The sequence below is a fragment of the Manis javanica genome, chromosome 4 (genome assembly GCF_040802235.1).
Source record: "Manis javanica isolate MJ-LG chromosome 4, MJ_LKY, whole genome shotgun sequence".
In the NCBI taxonomy this organism is placed as follows: domain Eukaryota; kingdom Metazoa; phylum Chordata; class Mammalia; order Pholidota; family Manidae; genus Manis; species Manis javanica.
Genome location: NC_133159.1, coordinates 42,516,355 through 42,541,568, shown reverse-complemented (window position 1 = coordinate 42,541,568; position 25,214 = coordinate 42,516,355). Strand labels below are relative to the sequence as shown.

Genomic DNA, 25,214 nt, shown 5'->3' with positions numbered 1-25,214 from the left:
AGCAGCTGGGCCAGCAGGCAGTCCCCAAAGCTCCTTTAGGATCGTTTACCCAGAAAACGCAACGAGGCAACAACTCCCTTATTTGCCAATTCTTTTGTTAAAATTGGCTTTCTGGATACAACTGGTGGAAGGAAAGAGGATGGGATTAGCACAACAGCATTTTCTACTGAAATAGCCTAATAGCCTTAATTTGTTTCAATAATTTCTGAAAGATTCACTCTGGCCTCTCTAAATGCAGGAATGCCAACTCCATCTTTTTTTGCACGTAAATTCTTTAACATATATTTTGGTTTCTCACAATCAGAACTTAGAGGTCAGTGGTTCTGAGATAAAAGCCCTTTCTCTGGTCAACCCATTTTCTGGATTAGTAAAAAACATTATACAATATACCATCTACTTCTAGATCACCATCTACCACTTCTGAATCTTAGGGAATAAAGGTAGAAAAATAACCTCAGATCCTTATCTCTGCAGGTTGGTTTCCTTTCTCCATTCTTTTCCCCTTCATTACTAGTCTGTTTTATCTTTCCTTACTGAAATACTGAATAAAACAAAACAATGATTGGTACTGGACATTGTTTAGGCCCTAAGAATACAGAAGTAGGGGTAGAAGTGTAAATGATAATATACTATGATCACTAAGACAATAGATTGGGATCCAGGGAAGTACAGGGAACCGAAGAAGCAGAGGAGCAGCTAAGCTAGCTGGCAGGGTGAATAATGAAAGCTCACGCATCTTTGTAAAAAATATTAAAAATAATTTTTTTAATGAACCAAAACCAACACACTAACTTTATTGCAAGTATTTTTCTACAGAGAAGAAAACAGCAAATTTTTACTGTGGAAAAAAACAGAAAATATCAGTAAGCAAAAAGAATATAAACCATCCGTAATTTCACCATTCAGAGAAAATGTTGATATAAATCCCCTTCATCTTTTTTCTCTGAATATATTTTAAAATGGAATAATACTGTATACACCATTTTATAATTCACTTTTATATAATTATATAATTATCCTTACTACTGTATCATTATGTATTCTTCTACCTAATTTTAAATGACCACATATAGTGTATTTGTAGAAGTGGACTATATTTAACCAATAATCTGTTGCTTGATATTTAGGTTAGTTCTAACTTCTGGCTCTTAAAAAACAATGGTGTGAATAACATTCTCTTTTCTAAGTATTTTTACATAGCTCACTTCTTTAAAGTCCTAAATTTAACTTTGCTAATTAGTAACACTGAGTCTACAATCTGCATAAGGTTGAATTCCTGCTCTTCCACATAATTACATTACCCTGAGGCAAGTTACTGAATCTGTTTTCTTACCTGTGAAACAGAGAAAACAACAGTAGCTACTTTCATAGTTGTATAGTATTTAAATATCTACAAAGCACAGAATTAACTGCTCAATAAATATAAGCATTTTTGTTATATTACTCTATGATCTGTGTCAATATTATAGCTTTATAATGTACTTCACTCTTTGACACAATAAATCCCCATCATAATTATTCAGTTATTCTTCTCCCCAAAAATGCTATTCGATATAGATGGGTTACATAAAATCATATGGATCTGTCTGGGGGAGAAGTAATATCTTTACAGTATTAAGTACCCCCTCCATGAAGATGGTGTATCTTCAACTGTTCTTTGATATCACTTGGGAATATTTTGTCTTTTTTTCCCCCATGTAGGCTTTTGTACATTTTTTACCAAGTTTATTCTTAGGTATATTATGACTGGGTGGGTTACTGCAACTATAAAGAAAACATACTCATCTTTGTGTATTTATTTTGGAATTGGCTATCTTCTGAGTTCTCTTATAGTTTCTAATAGTTTTTACTTCCCATATTCTTTATTTCAGCCTTATATCCCTACAATAATTTATATCCAAGATTCTCCATTTTGGTATCATAATATTCATTCTTTTAACAAAGATTTAAGTGTTTCCCATGTTCAGGCACTGTGGTAAGTACCTGAAACACTCAATTATTATCCCTAGGAACTTACATAAACCGACATCATATACTAACCTCTGTTTCTATGTAAGCAGAGAGCCCAGCCTAAGTTTTTTTTTCTTTTTGTTTATAACAGATTTATTCAGATATAACTTATATACTATAAAATTTACCTCTTTGAAAGTATGTAATTCAGTGGTATTTTAGTGTATTCGAAATTATGCAACCAACACTACTAATTTTGGAACATTCTTATCAGCCCAAAAAGAAATCCATAAAGAGTCACTCCCATCCCCCCTCCGGCTAGACCCTGGCAACCACAAACATATTTTCTGTCTCTGTGGATTTGCTTATTGTGGACATTTCATATAAGTGGAATGATATACTATGCAGTCTTTTGTGTCTGGCTTCTTTTACTTAACATGTGTTTAAGGCTTATCCATGTTGAAGCATGTATCAGCAATTTGTTCCTTTTTATGGCCAAATAATATTCCATTGTACAGACGTAGCACCTTATATATAGCCATTCATCAGTTAATAGCTGCTTCTCCTTTGTAGCTCTCACAAATTATAATGCTGTGGATGTTTGTGTACAAGTTTTTATATGGACATAGGCTTTAATTTCTCTTAGGTATATATTTAGAAGTGAAAGGTCATAAGGTAATGTTTAACTTTTTGAGGAACTATCAAACTGTTTTCTAAAGTGGCTACACCATGTTAAAATCCTACCAGTAATGAATGAATGCTCCAATTTCTCTACATCCCACAGACTTTTGTCTTTTTTATTTTAGTCATCCTAGTTGGGAGGTGGAGGGTGCCAATTTTTCTCATACATAGATTATACACGTGAACCTATCTAGAATCAACTGTGGTCTTTGGATTCCAAAGAAGCTATTCTAAAAATATTAGTCTGGCCTACTTATCTCAATGGTCATGGAGGCATTTCTTACATGTAGGTGTCCTGAAATCACTACCAGTATTTTCTAGTTAAGCCCAGAAACCCAAATGACTATCAGATTTTTAAAGTACAAGAGAAATTCTCTTATTTTGGCACTCCTTAGAAGATCTCACTCAAATTATTTTAAGTTAACTTAGGAGACATCAATAACAATACTAATTTTGGGGAGGCTATAAAGTTTTCAAGTGCTTTTATATTATTATTTCTTTATTCTTCATAAAACCCTGTAAATAGCTGGACAGGTGTTAATATTAGCTCACTGAGCAAAAAAGATAACTGTGGCTTATAAAGGTTACGAACCCTTTGGACTATAATCTCTATCCTCCTGCTGCCAAGCAATACATCTAACATAACCCGTCTAACACTTTCAGGTTTAAATTTCTTAAATGGTTTCCCATAGGCTGCAGGATGAAGTCTACCTTCACATATCATATAAGCTTCTTCATAATCTGAAGGATACTTATTGGTTCTTATCTTCAGCCAATTGTTCATTCCTCTCAGGCTTTATGTTCTAACAATACTGACTGTTTCAAATTCTACGAACATGTCATGCCTCCATGCCATGTAGTGGGTCACTCACCTCCTCCTATCCTCCATTCCCCCCTCAGCCTTTTCAAGTCTCAGCTCAATGCTAACTCTTCTGGGAATGCTTTTCTGTCTCTATTGGGCATTTTCATGGCCCTTTATGCTTGCATCCATGTTTTGTGTTAAAGCAGTTATCCTTTCCTAGGAAAACTTCTCCATGTTTATCTTCCCACTAAATCTATGTTCCTGGCGGGGCAAAGACATACAGCTCAGTAAGCAGTACAACCAGAACTCACTCCCAGGTTGATTTAAGTTTGAATTTGATGCTCTTTTCATCTGACCATACCATACTGTAAAATAGGTTACATTAACACTTCTAAAATTTAGCCTATGAAAGCAGGTTCTGTTTAATTCATCATAAATTAATTAAAAGTATCTTCAAAAGTCTTCTCCATATCCCTTGAAATCTTTTATCCCTCAAGGTTCTGTGGAGACATCTAAAAGAATAGATTAATAATAATGTTGGTGTTCTGGGCCACCCAACAGCCAGGCTTCCTCTGGGGCCAGCAGCCCTTGGAATGACTGCTTCCAGATGCATCCATGCCATCTGCTTGCACAATACCTCCGGAATACAGCTGTGGCAGACACCAAGAAGTTACAGCATGAAAGCACTAGCAAACATTCAGAAATCCTACCTGCAAATTTGGAGAGAAATTCTTCCTTTCTCCTTAAAACAGCTGTAGATTAATTTTGCACTAGCTATTACTCTTGAGAACCAACTGATCTCTTCTAAAATCACATTGTTTGGTCAATAAAACATTTTCAACTGAAGAGAGAGTTAGAGAGGGTAAGGAAATGGACGAGAAGGTATTAAAACAGGAAAGAAAATACACATTTGTTAAGAAACTGAAGATCATTAATACTAAGAAAGTTCTAAGTGCCTCCTTGAGTGAAAAAAAGTACTTCTGAGTAGGCAAAAGGTCAAGTCATAGGTCCTGCTGTAAACTTAATAGGAACAAAAAATTAAGATAGAATTCAAAGAAAGGCAATGGGGTATTGCTAACAAAGACGAAAGTGGAAATAAAATCTCCTGCCCGGCTTTCTTTGCTAATGCAGGAAATGCATTAATTGACAAAAGAATCCAAGACTTTCACTTTCTAGTCCTGCGAACATTTAGGAAACTGACAATCGTGGGAAGGAGAAAAGAAACAAGAGGCAAGGTCCATGTAAAGAGGAGAAAATGAAATGGGAGCAGTAGACATGTATTTTGCAAAGCTAAAAGAGGACTGTGAAATGAAAACAGCCCTTCTTTGTTAATTCCAATAATGAAGTATTGACACATAGCTATACCAGACACCCTCTAGTTATTTTTATTTTTTGACAGAATAATGCTGAAAAAAATATGGGGGCAATTTGGTAGTAGCAACTAACCTATGGATTGCTCGGCAGGCAAATATTGGTGGAATGAAAAAAAAATAAAAATAAAAATTTCAAGCCAAGCCCTATGGAGTCCAACTTCATTTTAGTGGACATTTGTAATGAAATTTTGAAAACAATAATGAAATATTTTTCCTACTAGATTGGCAATGATTTTTTAAAAACCAGCCAACAAAGCACTGGAGAAGCTGTAAAGAAGGGGTAAATTAATACCCTTTCAGGTAGCTAGTTTGGCAATATGCATCAAAATGTAACACATACGTATCCAACAACCAGTAATTTATTTATGCAAAGGTGATTACAGTATTAAGTATACACAAAAATGAGTACAAATGGAAGTTTATTATACCATCGTTTTAACTTGCAAAATTTAAATACAATCTGATATTCATCATAGGAAACTAGTTAAATAGATTATGATATGTACATTCAAAGATGGACTATGTAGTCATTAAACTGGTAACAGTTTATATTTATGGGCAAAGAGCACACTGTCAAGAGAAAAAAGCAGGTTATAAAACAACCAGCAGTTCCACACAGGTAGAAGAACAGGTCTGCAGCTTCTGGGCCAGTGCCTACCTGCCTGGCTCTGTTAGCCCTGGCCCTCAGCCTGAGGAGGGTTGTTGATCTCTATGAAAATCCTAGAAATGCAGGGTCCTTTGTCAAGACATACCAGTCACATTAGCTGTCTTCCTACCCACAGTGTCATCAGTCACCCTAGATATTAATTAATCCTTTACAGTAAGGGAGTTACGAGATCACAAATGTTTGCTTTTCACACTGTGGCTCTAACATGAGTGAAATACATAATTCAAATATTCTGATTCCTTTTCTTGATTTCAGTCCACTTTGATCAGTTTAAGAGATGTGAGATTGGAATTGTGTAACTGTGCCCTGTGTCTCAAAATTAAAATTAATAATGAAATCCCAAGATGCCTTAGGTTTGAAACAGTGAAATAAATATCTAATTTTGCGTGAAGAGAATAACTCTTTTTGGAGGAAGAATTACTCCTAGATTGCCTTACTATGAGACTTATCAAGAAGTAATTACTATATATAAAAACAGATCTACATATATAGTATAATTTTAAAAACAACATGTATCTTATGATCCCAGTTACACAGAACTGTATACTGATATACACAAAGATGTCTGAAAGAATGTCAACCACTGCTAACATATTGGTGAACTCTAAATAACAGAATTTTAGATTTTTAATTTTTTCTGTAAAGGATGAGTTTCTTTTAAGTCAGCATCATTTTTACAATTAAAAAAACTACCTGGAAAAAATCAAGCACAAACCATTTCTTTTTAAAAGGAGTTTTGATACTAGGAACCTTTAAAGCTCACTCTAAATATTCTTTTGAATGATTCTAAGTAAAATCGTTTTAATTAGGTAGGAAATTATAACAAAACATAGCTCTTCTATATATAAATTTATCCATAATTATTATCTCCTTGACAAAGAGGACTGAGAAAAAAATGACAAGGGATAGACTTTTTTCTAAACTTAAGATTTTAACAGCATTTACCATAGTTCTTTATATAATACAAATCTGGAGATTTCTACATCCCTGAAATGCACTCTTAAAAGAATTACAAGGAAGCTTTAACAGACACTAAGAAGGCTAAAATACAGTCAATACTTGACAACAGGATATAAGTTTTTAATTTGTACCACTTTATGGCAACACCTGAAATCTCTTATCTGCTTCCTCTGGCCTTAAGGTCCTCCTGGTAGTATTTTATATAAATCTTACCTCTTCAAGCTTCTTCTCAATCTCTTTAAAGACAAGATCAGCCTTAAATCCATCAACTACAGAGCTGGTTGGAGCAGCCTCAATTTGGTGAGTTCTAAAAGAACTGGAAAAAGAATCAATTTCAACTCATGGAGTCATATAGGTACTAGGTTTTTCAATGTACACAATAGTAATTTTTAAAAACCCTAAGAACAAATATGTTACTCCTACCCAAAGGAAATAGCTACTAAGTATATATATAAAGCAATTAAGCTTTTCTTCCCGTTTTCCAACAAATATGAGTGCTTACTAGATGCTAGGCATTGTCTTTAAAAATATGGAAAAAGAAAGAACCTAACCTCATGAATCTTATGCTAGTGGGGGAGAGAGACAATGAAAGAGGATGGGAAAAAATAGAGAATATAGTTACTATGAAAAAAATAAGGCAGTTAAGAGGATACAGAGGAAGTATAATTTATGTATGTTGAATATTCTATTTTAGATAACCTGGTCAGATAGGCCACTCTGAGGAGGTGATATTTAAGTTAGGTCTTAAATTCCATAAATGAGATAGCCATGTAAAGATTTAGGTGGGGAAGCCAGTTCTGTACTTCCAGTATACAGAACTTGAGGCAGGAATTAGCTTGGCAGTTAAAGTAACTGTAAAAAGGCCAGTATGACTGGTGCAGAGCAGAGGAGTAGAAAGATCTAGCCACAGAAACACACAAGGCAAGATAAAAAGGGGCTACTAATAGGTTATGGTTAGGAGTTTGACTTGTATTTTAAGTATAATGAGAACTGTAGGGTATAAGCTGAGAAACAGCATGATCCAATTTACATGTTAAAAAAAGTCTGGCTGCCAGCTGGAAAATGGACTATAAGGGGCAAGCACGGATACAGGGAGACCATTAAGAGGTTACTGTAGCAGTCTGGACAAGAGATGACTGATGATAAGAACTGGTTATAATGGAATGGGGAGTAAGGAGAGGTTGGACGCAAGATTTATGGTTTACCTGTAATACAAGATATGACTTTAACAACCATCTGTCTACTGGTTATTTGACACTTAGGGAACAACTATAGATAAATGGCCTGATGTAGCTGAAGAAACTATCTTTATTGTCATAAAGGCCTGGATTGGAATCCCAAGGGCTTCCTTCACTCACTAGCTGTCTGATTCTGAGCAAGCTACTTGATTTCTGTGCACCTTTGGTGGGGAGGTAGAGAAGGAAGGGAAGAGTGCCAATGACTTTGCAGAATTAAATGGAACCTATGTGTAAGGCCCTAGCAGAGCCCCTGGCCCATGGTAAAAAATGACAGCCATGACTGTCATGGGCTCCAGAGCCTCAAGTGCTAGATACAGACAGAAATTTGAGGGGTCAGAGGAAGAGGGTGGTAAGTAATTCCTCTGACATACCACAAGCATGCTGGTGATGCCTGATTCCCAGACTCAAACATGGGAAGGATACATTAAAGGAGTCAAGAGTATAACAGCTGCTCAATAAGCATTTCTTTCTCTACCCCCTCTTCTTCCTTTTCTTTTTTCTCTCTCCACTGGCCCCATCCATTCCCTTTCCTTTTTGCTATCATTTCATATTTAATGCCAAGCACTGTTTGAGGTCCTGAGTATAACAGTGAATGAATCAGACCCAGTCTTTATCCCCACTGAGTTTATATTCTTCCAGTGGAGGGAAAAAAGAAGTAAACAAAAAATAACTGGAACTTGTTTGAAGCAAACAGAAAGAGGAATCTGCTTTAGGTAGAGCAGTCAAGGAATGACACCCTACGCAAGTTAATTTAGATCCTAGTATAGGAAGAAAAGGAGTTAGCTATTCAAAGAGGAAACTGCAGAGAACCTGAGAGAGAAAAAAGCTTGGTATGTTAAAAGAAAGTAAAATAAGACCAGTACCACCAAAGCAGAGTTAGGTGGAGGAGGGGGGAGTGGCACAAAATGAAATTGGAGAACCAGGCAGGGACCAGATCACATAGGCGAAAGCAGGGACATTGGGAAGCCACTGAAGTGATTAAACAGGGAAGTTACATAGTTTGCTTTGTGATTATTCTTTCAACAGTGTGCAGAATGAACAGTGGGGAGGATGGAAGAACATTCAAGACTTGTTAGGAGGCTGCTGGAGCACTCCAGCTAAGAAGTGGTGGTGGTCTGGACTAGGGAGGAAGAAGCCTGCCAGTGGGAACAGAGGAAGTAAGAGGATTCAAAATATATTTTGGAGATAGAATTTATAGGCCCTGCTGTGGGGAAAGAGGAAGATCTAAGGGGTAGGGGAAAGGGCAAGGAAAATTCAGGTGTTTCGCCTGAATAATTGAGAGGCTAGAAGAGCTGCTTACTGATAAAAGGAAGAATATAGTGGGAGTAGAATTGAAGTTCTGTTTTAGGCACATTAATTATGAGATGTTTGTGAGACAGGAAGGCAGCTGGATCAAATGCCTGCAGCTCAGAGGAGAGGTCCAGACTGTAGATAAAATGGGAGTAATCATCAGGATAATGAAAGTATTTAAATCCATGGAACTGACAATTTCACCTTGAGGGGATTAGACAGAAAGAGTGAGGACAACACCCTATGAAACTCCATTATTTAGAGGTCTGGGAGATAAGCAGCCAATGATGCAAGAGGATCACCAGAAGAGGACCAGAAGCTGAGAGGGGACAAAGATTTCATCCAGGACGGAGGAGTGAACTATGTCCAATGCTGCCAAAGGTCAAACACCCACTGGATCTGGTGACATGGAGAGTGCAAGTGACTTTGACAAAAGCAATTTTAAGAAGTGGTGGAAGGTAGAAGTCAGATTATAGTGATTGAAGAGGAACAGAAGAGAGAAATAGAGAAGCTGTGGCTCTTTTGAGACATTATTTTTAGAGGAACAGGGAAACGGAGTGGTGTCTGCATAGGAGCCTGTTTATAAAAACATACTGCAGCATTTGTGCCTGATGATGGAAACAAACCAGGGGAAAGGAGACAGGAGAGACGTTCTGAAAAGGTGATGGGGATAAGATCTGGCCTGTGATAGGAAGAAGAAAATCATGGGAAGAAAGGGGAACAGAGGGTGCAATTCTAGATACATCTATAGGTCCTGGGATAGAAGATGAGGGAGTTTGGGTCTCATGGTTTCTATTTTTTCAACAAAGTATAAGGCAAAGTAATTGGCTGAAAATGAGGGGGAAAGGTGGGTAAGGGAAGTCCCAGAAGCTAAAAAGTAAGCCTACTAGAGGAATGAGGAATATCACGAACAAGGACTTGAACAAGCTCACACCATGCTGAGATACATGCAGTTCTTCAGCGCAGGATGCTACTCTGCACTGCTGTGCCTTGCCACTGCTACTCAGCATCTGAAAACCTCTGTCTCAGCAAACTCTATTTCACCCTTCAAGGTCCAGGTCAGGAAACTCATTTTCTATGAAACACTACTCAATTTAAATGTCAGCATCTCAAGAGCAGATATCACATTAAAAAATATAATAATAATCTTTATATCCCCTATTCCTGTAACAATAGGTATTCCTAGGGACTGAATGGAACTGAAATCACACTTATTTAGCCTTTACATAAATCCTATTTTTTCCTCTTCCATTTAGAGCAGAATTATCTATGATATACCCCCTTCTCAGTAGCAAAAGCCTGAATGTGTAACATTAAAATCATGTGGCCACAACTAATCCTCCACAGGCCAATTTCATTTCATTAATGGTCAAACTTTTCAGCTTTTAATAATCGCTGTGCCCTTCTCCAAGCTTGCCACTTTCTAATTGTATATGATAAAATAATAACTGATACTAGCAGCACTTTGCAGTGTACAAAGTATCTTGATACTTTATAGGGCAGAGTCCAGACAAGTTCCCGCATGTACAGATATAAGGTATCCCCTGCTATCTGAAAGTTAGTTTTGTAACACTTCGCTTTCACTTACAACCTATGAAAGACCTACTTGAGTACCTGTAACTCCGGGGGGGAAATCCCGGGACAAAATACCTTATTTCTTACAAGCAGTTATACCGCATCTCTCGACACACTGCAGAAGAGACCCCACACAACCTCTCCGGTCCTGATATAACCTGCTTGCCCATGTAATTACCTATTGATATAGAGATACTACTTCTCTCCACCCTGTGGAAACACCTACTGATATGGAGATAAACTAAAACCAGGTGAGAGATTCTGGAAATATTGCAATTTTACCCACAGCACCTGTTTTTGCTAACTGAAAGAAATTCAAAGAGGATTTTTGTTTCTATGAAATGGTAATTGCTTCTTCACTTTACCCCATTTTGGCTCACAAAAGGTTTCACAGGGACACTCTACTTTTGGCTGGCGGGAGAAACCTGTTATCTCTTTATCTTGCTGTTTTGAAAAGCTTATCAAGCTAATGATTAACCAACTTTTCATCCAGATTAGAAAAGTTACTACACAGTTTTATCAGTATTTTCTGAAAATCCCTCATACCTTAAAATGTATTCGTTATGTGCCCTGCTTTAGGGAAACTCAAATAATAACTTAAGCAAACTCAAGAACAGAGAGAACGCAAATTACAAAAGGAGGCTCCTGATGATTTCTTAATTTACAAAGTTCTTTTAGTAGAAACTAAATTCAGGTCGCTTTTTTTTTTTTTACTTGGTTTATACACAAGTTTCCTGGAATAAATTTGGGGTATAAAATGTTGGAAGGGATTTTGAAGATTAACTATTTGGTATATGAAGTCCCTGTATGATTTCTGAAAAATTTCATTCCAAGGCCTGAGTTATAGGCACTGAATGCACAGCTTCAACAACGTCAAAGACTGGATGCACAAACAGCCCACAAAACAGGAACACTCAACTCAGTCAAGGGTTAGAATCTTGATCATTAGTTCTCTTTAGATAAGGTGTTTTCACTCTGATGTCATCATCTGTAAACAAGTAATACCTACCATGCAGGGCTTTTATGAGGATTAAACAAAGAAGTGCATGTGACACACTTAGCATGGTCCTAGAACATACTAGGCCCTCAAAAAAGTGGTTGTTAAAGGACAATTAGAACTCAGCAACAAAAAGCAGCCCAATTTAAAATATGACCAAGAGATCTGAATAGATGCTTTTCCAAAGAAGTTATATAAATGGCCAATAAGCACATGAAAAGATGCTTAAACACTATTAGCCATCAGGGAATGCAAATCAAAACCACAATGAGATACCACTTCACATTCACTAGGCTGACAAATGCAAAAAAGACAGCCAATAAAACAAGTGTTAATGAGGATGTACAGAAATTGGAACCCTCATAATGGAAAGTATTTAGTCATGAAAAGGAATGAAATACTATTTTCATTCCTGTAACATGAATGAACCTTGAAAACATTATGCTAAATGAAAGCAGCAGTCATGAAAGGCCATACACTTTATGATTTAATTTTTATGAAATGTCCAGAATAGGCAAATCCATAGACACAGAAGGTAGATTAGTGGTTGTCAGACCCAGCAAAGAGGAGGGCTGGGGAGTGGCTGCTGTCAGGTACATGGTTTCTTTTTCAAGTAATAAAAATGTTCTAAAATTGGTTGTGGTGATGATTTAGTGATATAATAAAAACTACTGAATGTACACTTGAAGTGGATGAATTGTGTGGCATATGAACTATGTCTCAATGAAGCTGTCAAAAAACAATTTTTAAAGTGGTTGCTATTTTTCTCGGTACTTAGGAAGAATACAGAACCCTACGTTTTAATCAAATCTCCAGCCTTATGTCTAATATTTTACCAGTAACTAGTTTGTTCTAATTAAGGATGGTTGTACAGGACTAGGGAGTAAGGTTCACTTGCAATCAGCAACTCCTCTTGACCTCAGAGCAGGCACATGGTCACATCACAGACAGAAATCCAGCCCCAAAGGCCAAACTGGGCTTCAAAGACTTCGATATGTTCCCCATTCTGAACAAAAGGTTAAAGATCATTTTTTCCAAAACCCTAAGCGATACTTAAAATTTAATAAATAAAACCACTGTCAACCATTTAACCAAAGACATTAACTAGAGGAATAGGAAAGAAAAGAAAATGCACAGAAAAATCAGAAATCAATAGTCTATTGAGCAACTACAATGTGTAGCAGGTATTTTCTTGTTCGTTAAATCATGTATGATTTACATCTGTCTCCATACTAATGTAGCCACCAGTTAATTAGCAGTTAGAATGAAGGAATTACAAAACTACTTAAATGTCCTGTACATGATACCTTTTTTACTTTTTTATAGACTAGAATTATCAGCAAGTCAGTGTTGATCAGTAAAAAGAGTACCTCATCAACTTTTTCTTTACACTGTCTGCTCTGGGCATATTAAAGTTTTCCTCAGAAAAGACTAAAGTAGGTAGTTTTTGCAGTCCTGAAAGGCCATATATTGTATGTTCATTTATATGAAATGTCCAGCATAGGCAAATCCATTATTGTTCCCTCATAACAGAAGTATGTAAATATAAAATGTTGGAAGTGACTTGGTAGATATAGTTCTGCAAGTTTTGACAAACCTAACTATACACTCATGTAACTATCACCATAATCACAATACAAAACAGTTCTGTCAACCCCGAAAATCCCTGGAGTAGATATTTTCACTCTTTTTTATAACTTTTGTAAATTTTTATGAAGAAGTTTTATAAAAATATATCTAGACAACAAGTAATAAAGCAAATAGGGCAAAATATAAACAACTGGTCAATCTGAATACAAAGTACCTGGGAGTTCCTTGTACTATTCTTGTAATTTTTCCCTGGATGTTTGAGATTATGTCAAAATAAAAGGTTCTAGTTAAGTAAAAATTTAGAAAATGAAAAGGCTAATCACCTACACTTTCACCACTCCAGCAAGTGTCCTGTATTTATTTTTCCATACTGCTTTTGCTAGTCCTTGTTTATGAGCATCATACATTTACAATTATTACATGGATACAATTTTTCCTAATTTTTAAATTCTTATATCACTTAGGGTTTTCACCTGTTGAGTTAAATTTTCAAGGTAATTTAGATGATTCTGCATTGAAAGAAAAAACTGGAGTAATCTAAATATATTTTAACCAAAGAATGGATACACAAATTGTGGTACATCCATACAATGGACTACCACTGAGCAATAAAAAGGAACAAATTACTGAAAAACACAATAATGTGAATTAATCATAAGTGAATTATGCTAAGTGAAAGAAGCCACACTCAAAGACTTTTTTATTCTATTCACATGATATTCTGGAAAGGGAAAACTGTAAGGACAGAAAACTGATCAGTGGTTGCCAGGGACTGGAAGGTAGGAGAAAGAGTTAACTACAAAGGTTAACAAGGAATTTCTGGGGGTGATGGAACTGTTCTGTATCATGATCATGGTGACAGTTACATGACCATACAGTGTGTTTGTCAAGGCTTGCAGAACCATGCAATAAAAAGGGTGACTTTTACTATACATAAATTATACCTTAATTTAAAAATGGGAAAAACAAAAAAACAAAATGAAGTTGGGTTTTAAAAACAGGTTTCATTTAAGAGAGTACAGAATGCAAATCTATCCTTGGTCTGTATCCTAAAAGCTTCCTGCTTAGTTAGAATGAATAGGATGTTATAAAGTCAATACTCACATTCATAAGAATGGTCTAATTAAAGGAAAGAAAAGTTTAACTGCAAATTAAATGGAGTCAATCATAACTCCTAAATAAGACCTCTCCTCTTCATTTTCATGGTCCTGTTGCAGCACTATACATTTCTTATCTATACTTCTGCAACTGCCTCTTAAGGATTCCTAGCCTCTGGTCTCTCCACCATTCAACTCAAAGTAACGCCAGATGAATCTACCTAAAGAGCAATATAATCACATGATCTTTTGCTAAAACTCATATTCTGTAGGATAAGGTCCAAACTCCTTAGCATAGCATTTGAAGCACTTCAAAAAAGCATAATTTACTGTTACAGCCTCATCTCCTGCCCCCTTACACACTATTGACTGTCTCTCTACTGAGGCACATGCAAAATAATCTACCCTCTACCCACACAGTACAACCACTGACCAAATCTTGTATTTTTAAATCTCTGTGCCTATGTACACACCTGAAATGTCCTTCCTCTACCCTTCTGCTGGGCAATCCTAGTCATCCCAGCTCCAATTTATGTTCTTCATAATAATTTCTTCCTTTGGGCTTTTGAAAAACTATGTCTGCTTTCCCCACATACTCAGAGGACCATACATGGGGCCTAAAACTGTAGCAATTGCTCTAAAGTTACTAAATGAGAAACTAAGCAAATAAGATTATGTGCAATGGATATCCTGAAATTACTCTTAAAATTAAATCACTTCAGCCATAAAAAAAAATAGAAGGAAAGAAATTCTGCCATTTGCAACAACATGGTTGGACTAGAGGGTATTATGCTAAGTGAAATAAGTGATTTCACTTTTGTGGAATATAAAAACAAAATAAAACAAAATGAAAAAAACAGTAGCAGACTCAGACACTGAGAAGTAATTGGTGGTTACCACGGAGGAGGGGTGGGGAGGAGGATAAAGAGGCACAAAAATTCTCCATCATAATATAAGTTGGTCACAGGGATGGTAGTACAGCATGGAGAACAGAGTCAGTGATTCTGTAACATCTTCCTATGCTGACAGATAGTAACTATACTAGTGGGGGTGAGGATTTAACAATATAGGTAACTGTTGAACCAATGTGTTGTATACTTGAAACCAATATAAGATTGTGTATCAACTATACTTCAATTTAAAAAAACCCCTCATTTTAAAACCTTATTTGCATCATCAGAGTTAGAATTATTTTTCCAACTTCGGCCTATGGAGAGAGTTATATTCTATCACTAAAACTATCAATATCTTCAATATTTCAAGCCAATTTCAAATCAGTCATTAATACAGGTATTCCCCACTTTTCAAAAGTTTGCATTACATCATTTCGCTTTTTTAAAAGACGTACATCAGTATTTGTTTTCAGTAATGAAGAGAAACCCAAAAAATATTTTCACTTTTACAAAAAAAGGTGAAAAACAGGGGGGCGTAGCCAGGATGGCGGCGTGAGTAGAGCAGTGGAAATCTCCTCCCAAAAACACATAGAGCTATGAAAATATAACAAAGAAAACTCTTCCTAAAATAGAGACCAGAGGACACAGGACAACATCCAGACCACATCCACACCTGCAAGAACCCAGCACCTTGCGAAGGGGGTAAGATACAAGCCCCGGCACGGCGGGACCCGAGCGCCCCTCCCCCTGGCTCCCGGTGGGTGGAAAGAAACCGGAGTGTTTTTTTTTTTTTTGGCAAGTGCTTTTTGGAAGCCTTAAAGGGACAGGGACCCCGTTGCTAGGGAGGCAGGGTGGCGGGACCGGTGAGCGGGTGCCTGGGACTGGCACCTGAGGACAAAGAATATCGCGCGTTTTTCCCTACGGGACCAGTGGGCGGGTGCCTGAGACCGGCGCCTGAGGACGGAGAAAATCGTGCGTTTTTCCCCTTTTTTTTTTCTCTTTTTGGCGAGTGCTTTTTGGAAGCCTTAAAGGGAAAGAGACCCCGGTGCTAGGGAGGCAGAGCAGCAGGACCGGTGAGGGGGTGCCTGGGACCAGCGCCTGAGGACAAAGAATATCGCGCGTTTTTCCCTGTGGGACTGGTGGGTGGGTGCCTGAGACCGGCACCTGAGGACGGAGGAAATCGCACATTTTTCCCCTTTTTTTTTTCTCTTTTTGGCGAGTGCTTTTTGGAAGCCTTAAAGGGACAGGGACCCTGGTGCTAGGGAGGCAGGGCGGCGGGACCAGTGAGCGGGTGCCTGGGACCGGCACCTCAGGACAAAGAATATCGCGCGTTTTTCCCTGCAGGACCGGTGGGCGGGTGCCTGAGACCAGCACCTGAGGACAGAGGAAATCGCGCGTTTTTCCCCTTTTTTTTTCTCTTTTTGGCGAGTGCTTTTTGGAAGCCTTAAAGGGAGAGGGACCCCGGTGCTAGGGAGGCTGAGCAGCAGGATGAGTGAGCGGGTGCCTGGGACCGGCGCCTGAGGACAAAGAATATCGCGCATTTTTCCCTGTGGGACCGGTGGGCGGGTGCTTTTTGGAAGCCTTGAAGGGACACAGACCCCGGTGCTAGGGAGGCAGGGCAGCAGGACCAGTGAGTGGGTGCCAGGGACCGGCGCCTGAAGACAAAAAAAAAAAAATCGCGTGTCTTTTCCGTTTTTTTTTTTTTTTCTGTTCCCTCTCTCATTGTTGCTGTTGTTGTTTTGGTTTGGAGAGTGCTTTTTGGAAGTCTTAAAGGGGCAGGACAGGACACTTAGACCAGAGGCAGGGAATCTGGGGATCTCTGGGCACTCTAACCCCCTGGGCAACAGGGAGTACAGAGGCCCCTTATGGAGATAAACAGCCTCCTGGCCACTCCCCCTCCAACGGGGCTCCACCACTTTGGAGGAGCAGCCCGAGCCAGGCGACGCCCCCAGCAACAGCGGAGATAAACTCCATAGCAAATGGGCAGGTAGCAGAAGCCCTGTCTGCGCACAGCTGATAAGCATAAGCCACTAGAGGTCGCTATTTTCCCAGGAGAGGAAGGCCACAAACCAACAAGAAGGGAAGCTCTTCCAGCAGTCACTCGTACCAGCTCTGCAAACTATCTCTATCACCATGAAAAGGCAAAACTACAGGCAGACAAAGATCACACAGACAACACCTGAGAAGGAGACAGACCTAACCAGTCCTCCTGAAAAAGAATTCAAAATAAAAATCATGAACATGCTGACAGAGATGCAGAGAAAAATGCAAGAGCAATGGGATGAGATGCGGAGAAAAATGCAAGAGCACTGGGATGAAGTCCGGAGGGAGATCACAGATGTCAGGAAGGAGATCACAGAAGTGAAACAAACCCTGGAAGGATTTATAAGCAGAATGGATAAGATGCAAGAGGCCATTGAAGGAAAAGAAGCCAGAGAACAGGAACATATAGAAGCTGACATAGAGAGAGATAAAAGGATCTCCAGGAATGAAACAACACTAAGAGAACTATGTGACCAATCCAAAAGGAATAATATTCGTATTATAGAGGTACCAGAAGAAGAAGAAAGAGGAAAAGGGATAGAAAGTCTCTTTGAAGAAATAATTGCTGAAAACTTTCCTAAACTGGGGGAGGAAATAATTGAACAGACCACGGAATTACACAGAACCCCCAACAGAAAGGATCCAAGGAGGACAACACCAAGACACATAGTAATTAAAATGGCAAGGATCAAGGACAAGGAAAGAGTTTTAAAGGCAGCTAGAGAGAAAAAGGTCACCTATAAAGGAAAACCCATCAGGCTAACATCAGACTTCTCAACAGAAACCCTACAGGCCAGAAGAGAATGGCATGATATACTTAATGCAATGAAACAGAAGGGCCTTGAACCAAGGATACTGTATTCAGCACGACTATCATTTAAATATGATGGCGGGATTAAACAATTCCCAGACAAGCAAAAGCTGAGGGTATTTGCTTCCCACAAACCACCTCTACAAGGCATCCTACAGGGACTGCTCTAGATGGGAGCACTCCTAAAAAGAGCACAGAACAAAACACACAACATATGAAGAATGGAGGAGGAGGAATAAGAAGGGAGAGAAGAAAAGAATCTCCAGACAGTGTATATAACAGCTCAATAAGCGAGCTCAGTTAGGCAGTAAGATACTAAAGAAGCTAACCTTGAACCTTTGGTAACCACGAATCTAAAGCCTGCAATGGCAATAAGTACATATCTCTCAATAGTCACCCTAAATGTAAATGGACTTAATGCACCAATCAAAAGACACAGAGTAATAGAATGGATAAAAAAGCAAGACCCATCTATATGCTGCTTACAAGAACTCACCTTAAACCCAAAGAAGAGCATAGACTAAAAGCCAAGGGATGGAAAAACATATTTCAGGCAAACAACAGTGAGAAGAAAGCAGGGGTTGCAGTACTAATATCAGACAAAATAGACTTCAAAACAAAGAAAGTAACAAGAGATAAAGAAGGATACTACATAATGATAAAGGGCTCAGTCCAACAAGAGGACATAACCATTCTAAATATATATGCACCCAACACAGGAGCACCAGCATATGTGAAACAAATACTAACAGAACTAAAGAGGGAAATAGACTGCAATGCTTTCATTTTAGGAGACTTCAACACACCACTCACCCCAAAGGATAGATCCACCGGGCAGAAAATAAGTAAGGATACACAGGCACTGAACAACACACTAGAACAGATGGACCTAATAGACATCTATAGAACTCTACATCCAAAAGCAACAGGATATACATTCTTCTCAAGTGCACATGGAACATTCTCCAGAATAGACCACATACTAGCTCACAAAAAGAGCCTCAGTAAATTCCAAAATATTGAAATTCTACCAACCAATTTTTCAGACCACAAAGGTATAAAAGTAGAAATAAATTCTACAAAGAAAACAAGGCTCACAAACACATGGAGGCTTAACAACATGCTACTAAATAATCAATGGATCAATGAACAAATCAAAATAGAGATCAAGGAATATATGGAAACAAATGACAACAACAACACTAAGCCCCAATTTCTGAGGGACGCAGCGAAAGCAGTCTTAAGAGGAAAGTATATAGCAATCCAGGGACACTTGAAGAAGGAAGAACAATCCCAAATGAATAGTCTAACATCACAATTATCGAAACTGGAAAAAGAAGAAGAAATGAGGCCTAAAGTCAGCAGAAGGAGGGACATAATAAAGATCAGAGAAGAAATAAACAAAATTGAGAAGAATAAAACAATAGCAAAAATCAACAAAACCAAGAGCTGGTTCTTTGAGAAAATAAACAAAATAGATAAGCCTCTAGCAAACTTATTAAGAGAAAAAGAGAATCAACACAAATCAACATAATCAGAAATGAGAATGGAAAAATCACGACAGACTCCACAGAAATACAAAGAATTATTAAAGACTACTATGAAGACCTATATGCCAACAAGCTGGAAAACCTAGAAGAAATGGACAACTTCCTAGAAAAATACAACCTCCCAAGACTGACCAAGGAAGAAACACAAAAGTTAAACAAACCAATTACGAGCAAAGAAATTGAAACGGTAATCAAAAAACTACCCAAGAACAAAACCCCGGGGCCGGACGGATTTACCTCGGAATTTTATCAGATACACAGAGAAGACATAATACCCATTCTCCTTAAAGTGTTCCAAAAAATAGAAGAAGTGGGAATACTCCCAAACTCATTCTATGAAGCCAACATCACCCTGATACCAAAACCAGGCAAAGACCCCACCAAAAAAGAAAATTACAGACCAATATACCTGATGAATGTAGATGCAAAAATACTCAATAAAATATTAGCAAACAGAATTCAACAGTATATCAAAAGGATCATACACCATGACCAAGTGGGATTCATCCCAGGGATGCAAGGATGCTACAACATTCGAAAATCCATCAACATCATCCACCACATCAACAAAAAGAAAGACAAAAACCACATGATCACCTCCATACATGCTGAAAAAGCATTTGACAAAATTCAACATCCATTCATGATAAAAACTCTCAGCAAAATGGGAATAGAGGGCTAGTACCTCAATATAATAAAGGCCATATATGATAAACCCACAGCCAGCATTATACTGAACAGCGAGAAGCTGAAAGCATTTCCTCTGAGATCGGGAACCAGACAGGGATGCCCACTCTCCCCACTGTTATTTAACATAGTACTGGAGGTCCTAGCCACGGCAATCAGACAAAACAAAGAAATACAAGGAATCCAGATTGGTAAAAAAGAAGTTAAACTGTCACTATTTGCAGATGATATGATACTGTACATAAAAAACCCTAAAGACTCCACTCCAAAACTACTAGAACTGATATCGGAATACAGCAAAGTTGCAGGATACAAAATTAACACACAGAAATCTGTAGCTTTCCTATACACTAACAATGAATCAATAGAAAGAGAAATCAGGAAAACAATTCCATTCACCATTGCATCAAAAAGAATAAAATACCTAGGAATAAACCTAACCAAAGAAGTGAAAGACTTATACTCTGAAAACTACAAGTCACTCTTAAGAGAAATTAAAGGGGACACTAATAAATGGAAACTCATCCCATGCTCATGGCTAGGAAGAATTAATATCGTCAAAATGGCCATCTTGCCCAAAGCAATATACAGATTTGATGCAATCCCTCTCAAATTACCAGCAACATTCTTCAATGAATTGGAACAAATAATTCAAAAATTCATATGGAAACACCAAAGACCCCGAATAGCCAAAGCAATCCTGAAAAAGAAGAATAAAGTAGGGGAGATCTCACTCCCCAACTTCAAGCTCTACTACAAAGCCATAGTAATCAAGACAATTTGGTACTGGCACAAGAACAGAGCCACAGACCAGTGGAACAGATTAGAGACCCCAGAAATTAACCCAAACATATATGGTCAATTAATATTTGATAAAGGAGCCATGGACATACAATGGCAAAATGACAGTCTCTTCAACAGATGGTGCTGGCAAAACTGGACAGCTACATGTAGGAGAATGAAACTGGACCATTGTCTAACCCCATATACAAAGGTAAACTCAAAATGGATCGAAGACCTGAATGTAAGTCATGAAACCATTAAACTCTTGGAAAAAAACATAGGCAAAAACCTCTTAGACATAAACATGAGTGACCTCTTCTTGAACATATCTCCCTGGGCAAGGAAAACAACAGCAAAAATGAGCAAGTGGGACTACATTAAGCTGAAAAGCTTCTGTACAGCGAAAGACACCATCAATAGAACAAAAAGGAAACCTACAGTATGGGAGAATATATTTGAAAATGACAGATCCGATAAAGGCTTGACGTCCAGAATATATAAAGAGCTCACACGCCTCAACAAACAAAAAACAAATAACCCAATTAAAAAATGGGCAGAGGAACTGAACAGTTCTCTAAAAAAGAAATACAGATGGCCAACAGACACATGAAAAGATGCTCCACATCGCTAATTATCAGAGAATTGCAAATTAAAACTACAATGAGGTATCACCTCACACCAGTAAGGATAGCTGCCATCCAAAAGACAAACAACAACAAATGTTGGCGAGGCTGTGGAGAAAGGGGAACCCTCCTACACTGCTGGTGGGAATGTAAATTAGTTCAACCATTGTGGAAAGCAGTATGGAGGTTCATCAAAATGCTCAAAACAGACTTACATTTGACCCAGGAATTCCACTCCTAGGAATTTACCGTAAGAATGCAGCAATCAAGTTTGAGAAAGACAGATGCACCCCTATGTTTATCGCAGCACTATTTACAATAGTCAAGAATTGGAAGCAACCTAAATGTCCATCGGTAGATGAATGGATAAAGAAGATGTGGTACATATACACAGTGGAATACTACTCAGCCATAAGAAGTGGAAAAATCCAACCATTTGCAGCAACATGGATGGAGCTGGAGAGTATTATGCTCAGTGAAATAAGCCAAGCGGAGAAAGAGAAATACCAAATGATTTCACTCATCTGAGGAGTATAGGAACAAAGGAAAAACTGAAGGAACAAAACAGCAGCGGAATTACAGAACCCAAAAATGGACTAACAGGTACCAAAGGGAAAGGAACTGGGGAGGATGGGTGGGCAGGGAGGGATAAGGGGGGGGGGAGAAAAAGGGGGTTATTAAGATTAGCATGCATGGAGGGGGAGGGAGAAAGGGGAGGGTGGGCTGCACAACACAGAGAGGACAAGTAGGGATTCTACAACATTTTGCTAAGCTGATGGACAGTAACCATAATGTGGTTGTTAGGGGGGACCTGATATAGGGGAGAGCATAGTAAACATAGTATTCTTCATGTAAGTGTAGATTAAAGATTAAAAAAAAAAAAAGAAAGAAAGAAAGAAAAGGGGGATTACTCCTTGATAGGATAAAACTATTGGTAAATTAAAGATCAACGCATGCTTTAAATATCCTTAATGTTGATCACTTAAAGGGTGTCAGATGATCAGCTATGGAGGTACTCTTTTCTGATAATATTCCTTTCTCTTAATAAAAAAAAAAAAAGCAGTTCCTGTGTGCTGACCTCCAATGAGTTCTGCACAGTGGTATAGAGGGCATGTCAAAGTGTGGGCAAAGGGTCTGTTTGTTTCTATGCAGAAGATCAAGGCCTAGCTTGGATACCCAGAAAATGAACTAAGATACGATATGAGGAGGAGCTTCCGGCATCAGCACTCTCTGGAGGACTTGTGCCAGGGGGATGATCATCAAAAAGCCTCCACAGGGATCTGGACGATGCTGTGGTTGTGGCTGCATCCACCCCACCGTTTCCTGGACTTGCCATTGGAATGAGGAGGGAGATGTCTAGGCTGGCATGTGCATACAGTGAGACAACGAATTTGACCGGATCTGTACTGTTAGAACTCAGCCAGGAGTTGGGAGGGGTGCAAGTTGTAGCACTCCAAAATCTTATGACTATAGACTATCTACGGTTAAAAGAACATATGGGATGTGAACAGATCCCAGAAATGGGCTGCTTTAATTTGTCTGATTTCTCTCAGACTGTTCAAGTACAGTTGGACAATATCCATCATATCATAGAGAAATTTTCACAAATGCCTAGGGTGCCTAAATGGTTTTCTTGGCTTCACTGGAGATGGATGGTAATTATAGATTTGCTTTGTTTATGTCACCGTATTCCTATTATGTTAATATGTGCATGCAAATTAGTTAGTATTTTAAAACCTATACATACTTAAGGTACTCTACAAGAAGATATGTCAAAGAAATAATCAATCCGTCCATGTTTTCTTCCATATGCTACCTCTATAGCTTTTCTTCTTCCTTCCTAATTACAACCCTTAAATAGAATTCATGTCTCATATCGAATTTACCGAGTATCATAATTTCTCCAGGTGGTAAAGATACCTCGAGACAAGTGCTGGGCATAGAAGCCACAGGGCATAAATCTGCAAAGAAGTAAAAAGCTAACCTTTTCAAACAATATGGCTTCTCTCTCACTTACCAACTTTACATTTCCCTGTATGGCCCCGGAAGATGACTGGTTAGCCAGAGACGGGTAAGATTCCTCAAGGGAGGAACAACCTAAGACAGGCACAGTCGCAGGGGGGCCATCAGGTGAGAAATTGGGGATCAACAGAGGTGAGGCTCAGAACCTCATCCCCCCTGCTTTGAGAGAAATCTTCTGCATCCGTGGATGTTTTGCTGCCCTTGTCTAGCTTGGATTAATACTTAGTCTATAGGCACACACCTGATCATCTACATTTGCCCTCTTACAGCACTAAACTATGTTTTCTACCTTTATCTTGCATCTACCTACCACTTCAGCATTTTATTAAAAATAATAATAATAATAATAATAATAATAATAAAGGGAGAAATGTGGGATCAACATATAAATCAAGTATAAAATCAAACGAATATTCATATTTGACCTGATTGTTTATAGTTCATAATGCGTGATCAAAACCGAAAGTTTCTGTGATGACTGCCCTTGTACTGTTCACCATGTAAGAATTTATTCACTATGTAAGAATTCGTTCACCATGTAAGAACTTGTTCGTTATGCTTCAGAAGATTGGAGACTGACGAGAATTAGGCTTGAGATGGATTAATGATTGTACATTGAACATTGACCCCCCTATACTGAATTTTATTGTTGTTAACAACCATCTGATCAATAAATATGAGAGATGCCCTCTCAAAAAAAAAAATATGAACTGTATCATAATGTATGAGCAAAACCAAAAGTTTCTGTGATGACTGCCCTTGTACTGTTCACCATGTAACTTATGCACTATGTAAGAATTTGTTCTCCATGTAAGAACTTGTTCGCTATGCTTTAGAAGATTGGAGACTGACGAAAATTAGGCTTGGGGTGGATTAATGATTGTGCATTGAGCACTGACTCCCCTATACAGAATTTTATTGTTAACAACTATGAGAGATGCCCTCTCAAAAAAAAAAAAAGGTGAAAAACAAAAATAGTGTTCAGCATTTGTTTTGCAGCAAGCTCAGTCATTAAGAGACAGCATGCACTCAGCAATGAGAGCGGCCCAGCCAAGCTCCTCACCAGGAACTACACTCAGCATCTCAGCATCAAGTTGCCACAGCTTTAAAGTGCATCTGTATTCATCTGCGCTTTATCTCAATTTACTCTGTGCATCCGTTAATAAGATGTATCCTAAGGTTTCAGAAAAGCCAGACAGGTTATTTTTTGGGTCTGGAAACACTCATAAATTTTTCCATATAAATTAATGGTAAATGCTTCTTCACTTCATGCCATTTCCACATCTGAAAATTTGCATGTGAATGCTCTACATTTTGATAACAATGGGAAACCTGTATATCATCTGGATTTTTTCATATTATGCCTTCCTAGAAGTATCAACCATACGTAGGTATTGTGAACAATTCTCTCTCCCAATTACAACTCCTGAAAATAAAAAACTATGAGAACTCCATGTTTAAAATAGAATTACTGACCGAATTCATAACCTTCTATTCTAGATAAATTAGATAGCTACATTAATATGCTGACTCTGGTAGCTCTGTAAAGTTTGAATTTTACTAAGAAATTTCAATTCCAAAG

General features: G+C 38.1%; 1 protein-coding gene across 1 annotated transcript in view; it reads right to left on the bottom strand.

Annotated features, from left to right (window-relative positions):
• SCP2 (sterol carrier protein 2) overlaps positions 1 to 25,214 on the bottom strand; it is a 130,489-nt gene that overhangs the window by 12,255 nt on the left and 93,020 nt on the right. Inside the window, exon 13 of the mRNA XM_037021795.2 lies at positions 6,647 to 6,749. Within this exon, the coding sequence (XP_036877690.1) occupies positions 6,647 to 6,749 (103 nt within the window). The remainder of the gene's footprint in view (positions 1 to 6,646; positions 6,750 to 25,214) is intronic.